The following is a 5,774-nucleotide window of genomic DNA, read 5'->3' as shown; positions in this document are numbered from 1 at the left end:
TTGCCGGCCGTCCAAGCCAGGTTGACGGCCGTCTCCATCTTGTCGCTGACCTTCTGGTAGATGGAGCCGGCAAACTCCGAGCCGTCGTTTCTGGAACCAAGGAGGAGAAGATTTACCCCAACGAATCCCAAAGGGTGAAGTTACACCCCCCCAACCGGAAGCCCTGGGAGATGCCTCCACGAGGGGTGAGAAAGCGCGTGGGGACTGGTGGGTCACTCACACGTTGGTGTGCAGCTGGAAGTCGCCCGTCTTGTAACCGATGGCGAAGTTGTTCTTGGTCAGCTTGGACTTGGCGCTGTCGAATGTCATCTGGTAGCCGGCCAGCCAGCCTTCATAGCCCACGACGGCGGAGCCGTGGATCGCTGGGCCGGCGAAGTCGAAATCCACATCGCAGCCCAGGTTCACGAATTCGCGTTTGTAGGCGGCCTTCACCTTCCCGCTCTTCTTCCTGAAACACGAAGGACTCGGGTCACCCCAGAACTCCGCCGAAAGCGACCCCCCCTCAGAACCCCGCCAAAAGCCCGCCCCCCCTTCCAGGCGGGAGCCCCGTCAATAGCCCGCCCCCCTTCCAGACGGGAGCCCCGTCAAAAGCCCCCCCCTTCCAGACGGGAACGCGCATGTCACTGAAGAGACCGCCCACAACACCTTAGGGGTGCAGTAAGCTGCCGTCACTTACCCGGTGTTTGGGGAGAAGGTCGTGTCAAAAGTCAGCTTCAGGCCCTTGGCGATCTGGAGAGGAAAAACCCAACAACATTCAACAATAATCCGGGGTGTAAGAAACGTAATGCATTAAAGGCGTCTGGCGCGCGGAACTGCATTCCAGCAGAAGAGACAGAGGGGCGCGCACCTGGTCTTCGATGGTGATCTCTGTCCCCAGAGTGTTGTCGGTGTTCCACTTCTCGGTAAAGGTCAGGCCGTACTCCCCCCACTTGTATTTGGTCTCGAGGCTGCCGTTCACTTTCCCGGAGTCCGTGTTGGACGAGCCGGAGGTCTTAAACTCCTGGCAGGGAGGAAAAACAAAAAGGGAGGCGATAAATAAACCCCATGGAAACCATGGCAACCAGAAACAGGGGCACGAGCTGTGGGTGATGTTCAGAGCCCCCTGCCCAGGAGTCCGAGGGTTAAAAAGCCGAAGCTATTTATTTGTTAGCTTACCACTCCGCTCGCCGACTTGGTCTTCACGTCGAGTTTCACCAGCCCAAAACCTGATCACGCAGGAAGAGAGGAGAGCGTTAAAGCCGCTTACAATCCGCATCGCATCCGCCAAGGCCTCGCTAACCCGCAACCAATAGAATTCCTGGGCTTCAGTAACCCCGGCTATCAGGTGACTAAGGCCCGTCATAAAAGGCATGCTATGGAGCAGCCCTGCCCCATAACCCAGTATCCCCCACCCCATAACCACCCCCATATCCCAGTATCCCCAACCCCATAACCCCCCATATCCCAGTATCCCCAACCCCATAAACTCCCCAGCCCACTATCCCCCAGCCCCGCTATGCCCCACCCTATTAGACCCCCCCACCCCATCAGACCCCCCCACCCCATCAGACCCCCCCACCATATGTAATTATTATAACCCCCCGCCCGCACTCACCATATCCTTTGCCGAAAACATCTCTGGCGGATTTGCCGAGGTCGGCGTAAGACGGGGGGACGGCCATTTTTCCTACAAGTCAGAGAAGAGGGGCAAATCCTCAATTCAAGATGCATCAAAATGCAACATGCGCAGGGGGGGTTGGGGGCAGCCAAAGCATTCAAACGATTGGAGGGTCAGACAGGAGGGGCAGTTACAGCACAGCCTCAACGTCATGAAGACCCCCGTTACCCTACGAGACACCCGCCCCGGGGGTCACAGAGACCACATCTGCCACTGAACACACGCAAGGCTTCCCTGCATCAATGGAGACGCATCTACCCCTCCCCCCAGTAACAGCGCAGGAAGGCTCCGCCCCTAAAGGCAGCAGATAGACTTTATATATAGAATATAATATATATAGAATATTTAGAGAGAGAATATAGAGAAAATATAATATATATAGAATATTTATAGAGAGAATATAGAATATAGAGAGAGAATATAGAACATATAGAGAGAATATAATAAATATATAATATATAACATATAGAGAGAATATCATATATATCTATAGAATATATATGGAAGGCTGAGGCGGCATGCGCGGCTTGGACACAGCCGGGGCTCTTAAGGACAAAGTGTCACATGCTAACCCGTCCTATATATAGCACACGCTACACGTGGGGGGCAGCCATCTTTGAAGCATGCACGGGGAGGAATAACTGATACGACTTCATGGCTAAAGGAGCAGCCGGTGAACTAAACCGGAAAAATCCCATCCAGAGAAGGAAGGGAACCCCCCTGGGGGGAATAACTCAGGAAGGGCTGGTTTATTCATTAAAAATAGAATTAAAAGGGAAAAAAGTGTGTGTGTGTGTGTGTGGGGGGGGGGTACATTAAAAAAAAACAATATATATATTTTTTTTTTTAAGATCACAAAAAACAGTTTCCCCTTTTAGAAAAGGCAGTGTGTCTCCATGGAGACGGCAGCAACCGGTATTAATGACAGGCGTGTCCTTGACTTCTCACAGGCCCTACACGTTGAGATGGCGGTCCCTTCTTCATTTATTGACCTTCTGAGGACAGGGGATGAACCAGCGCCCGCCGCCAACCAACGGGCTCACCTACACCAGTAGGGGCAACAACTGGCCCAACCCCCCCCATACATTCCCGTGGGGCCATACTGAACCCCCCCCATCATATACAGAACATACATGAGCAGCTACACGCAGTTATACAATCACCTCACCAACATATATACATTATATACACACCGATATATATATACATTATATACGCCCACATATATACTGTTCTGTATGAATATTACATATACACCCACATATATATTACATATATACCCACATGTATACTGTTCTCTGTGTATATATTATATCATATTATATATACACCCATATATACTGTTCTGTGTGTATACATCATATTATATATACACCCATATATACTTTTCTGTGTGTATATTATATAGTATATCAATATATATATATATATATATATATATATATATACACACACACACCAAACATATTATATAATTATATTTACACCCACATATATACTGTTCTGTATTTATATTATACAGCCACTTATATTACTTAATATTATATTACATATACACCCACATATATACTGGTCTGTGTGTATATTATATATACACACACACATATATATATATATACTGTTCGGTATGTATGCTATACAGCCACTTATATTATTTAATATTATATAACATACACCAACATATATACTGTTCTCTATGTATATTATATAATATTATAATACATATACACCCACATATATATATACTGTTCTGTATGTATATTATATATACGCCCACATGTACTGTTCTGTGTGTATATTAAATAGTATATCATTATATATACACCCACATATTATATTTACACCCACATATATACTGTTCTGTATGTATATACACCCACATATATACTGTTCTGTGTGTGTATGTATATATATATATATATATATATATATATATATATATACACATACACACACTGTGCTATGTGTATATCAGATATATATATATATATATATATATATATATATTACTATATCTGTGGGTGTATATATAATATGATATAATATACACACAGCACAGTAATATATATATATATATATATATATATATATATATATATATATATATATACACACACACACACACCCTCTCACATATATACTGTTCTGTACATTATATAAATATATTTTCATATCATTACATATGTACACCCACTCATACACACTGTTCTCATACACACCCATGCACTATTAATACATTATATATTATATACACCGACAGACATATATACTGTTCTGCACATATGTATATTATACACACACATATGCTATTAATACATTATATATATATTTTTTTTATTATTACACTCACATATACTATTAATACATTAACATACATTGTATATTATACATATACACACACCCACTTTACTGTTCTGTATGCATTATATACGCACATATATCCCATACTGTTCTGTATGTATATTATATATACACACACACTCCCATACTATTAATACATTTACATTATATATAACAGATATATAGATATACACACACCTCATACTAATACGTTTCACATTTTTTTCATATATATATATATATATATATATATACACACATATGTATATCTCTATACACACACACACACTATATATATATATATACATATATATATATATATATATATATATATATATACATATATATACATATATACATATATATACATATATATATATATATATACACACATACACACATACACGGTATTATACACACACACACAGAGATATAGGGACCGGTGGTATTTCCCAACTCCAGCATCTGCCCCCCACCGGCGTGAGGCAGTTTTAACCCCTACAGCTCGCGGAGGGGCAGAGCGCCCAGTACCCACAGACATTCGGCCCTATGGCTCAGTCTGCCCCTCGGACACATGGCGGCCACCGCTATCCCCCTGCCCAAGCCACGGAGCACCGGCCCCGCTCTGTTCTCTGGTTCCCAACCCGTTTGCCCCGGGCACCTGCCCCGCCGAGCCGTGCCAGCTCCTCGGCTGCCCCGGGTACCTGTGCTGAGAGTCGTGCGGCCTGTGCTACCCGGTGCGTGCGGCTGGAGGGCGAAGTGAAGGAGACACGGAGCCTGTCAACTGCCAACCACTCCCAAGGACCCCGCCCAGGTTCGACCCCGGGCTGTCCTCCGTACTGCCTGTAACGCACGAAGCCCGCCCCGCGCCCTGTATCTGGAAGCCCCATAACGCTACCTCTCCACCGCTTACTACTAACACCGGGGTGGAAGCCACAGGCGGCGGGAGGCCGATATAAACGAAGCAAACAAGGAGGTTATCTACAGGCGGCGCTCGGGCAGCTCCAGTCACTCGGGGGTCCTTCAGAGGGCGGTAGCTGAAGCAGCGATTGCGCTGTCCTAGGAAAAGGTGACCTCACGGGCAGCAGACACTAGGTGGCGCTCCACCCCCTCCCAGACGACATATGAATGAATGTGTACTAAATGCCTTATAACATCCTTATTAGAAATACAAAGTCCTTATAAGGAAATGCTTACATTTACAAATATTGCTTAAAAGCTTATTTTTAATCAAAACGTGGACTCTGCTTTACTATCTCCCAATAAAATGTTTTTTAGAGCAAGTGTCGCCGCATTTCCTTCCACCTTTGTTAACAGGGGTGGTGGCCACCTACCAGGCAACTGCCCCTGACCCACCCTGAACCAGTAGCGTCTATGCCCACCCTCGTGTGGGAACTTTTAGGCCCCTTTCAATAGCTATTTCTGCCCCTATGTGGGCAATTAGCCTCCCGCTCCGAGGAGAGTGTGCAATCCATGCCGGTGGCCGCTCGCGGCGGGTGTCTCCAGCAACTCAACCAACCATGAAGCCACCAACGGCCCTTCTAGAAGATTGGGTGGGAAGCACACAAGTGCCTGGTCAAGACTGAGATAACCAACATGCGGCCTGTAGGCTGCCCTCAGAGCCAACAGGGCACAGAGCATCGCCACAAGAGAAGCACTTTCCCGGTAGATTAGTTCCGTGGTCTTTTGGTTCTATGAGCATAAACAGGGCAAGACCCCCCCTTACAGGAACCAAAAATGGAGCACGGGACCGGACTGTCTAGAAGGTATAAGAGAA

At 45.7% G+C, this 5,774-nt stretch overlaps 1 protein-coding gene across 2 annotated transcripts in view; it reads right to left on the bottom strand.

The window, feature by feature from the left end:
* VDAC2 (voltage dependent anion channel 2) overlaps positions 1–4,893 on the bottom strand; it is a 5,763-nt gene extending 870 nt beyond the window's left edge. The window contains exons 1-7 of one of the 2 annotated variants that reach the window (XM_053450061.1): positions 4,659–4,893; positions 1,595–1,666; positions 1,156–1,205; positions 848–1,000; positions 677–729; positions 221–448; positions 1–90 (exon numbers count right to left, since the gene is read on the bottom strand). The exon at positions 1–90 is cut by the window's left edge and continues 61 nt beyond it. In XM_053450061.1, the coding sequence (XP_053306036.1) occupies positions 1–90; positions 221–448; positions 677–729; positions 848–1,000; positions 1,156–1,205; positions 1,595–1,666; positions 4,659–4,887 (875 nt within the window). In that variant the 5' untranslated portion in view covers positions 4,888–4,893. The remainder of the gene's footprint in view (positions 91–220; positions 449–676; positions 730–847; positions 1,001–1,155; positions 1,206–1,594; positions 1,667–4,658) is intronic. The other variant, XM_053450062.1, reaches the window with a different exon arrangement.
* Between the last annotated feature and the right edge of the window lie 881 nt (positions 4,894–5,774).

The sequence above is a fragment of the Spea bombifrons genome, chromosome 11, assembly GCF_027358695.1.
Source record: "Spea bombifrons isolate aSpeBom1 chromosome 11, aSpeBom1.2.pri, whole genome shotgun sequence".
In the NCBI taxonomy this organism is placed as follows: domain Eukaryota; kingdom Metazoa; phylum Chordata; class Amphibia; order Anura; family Pelobatidae; genus Spea; species Spea bombifrons.
Note: the sequence above shows the minus strand (reverse complement) of the source record. Positions and strands in the feature narration are given on the sequence as shown.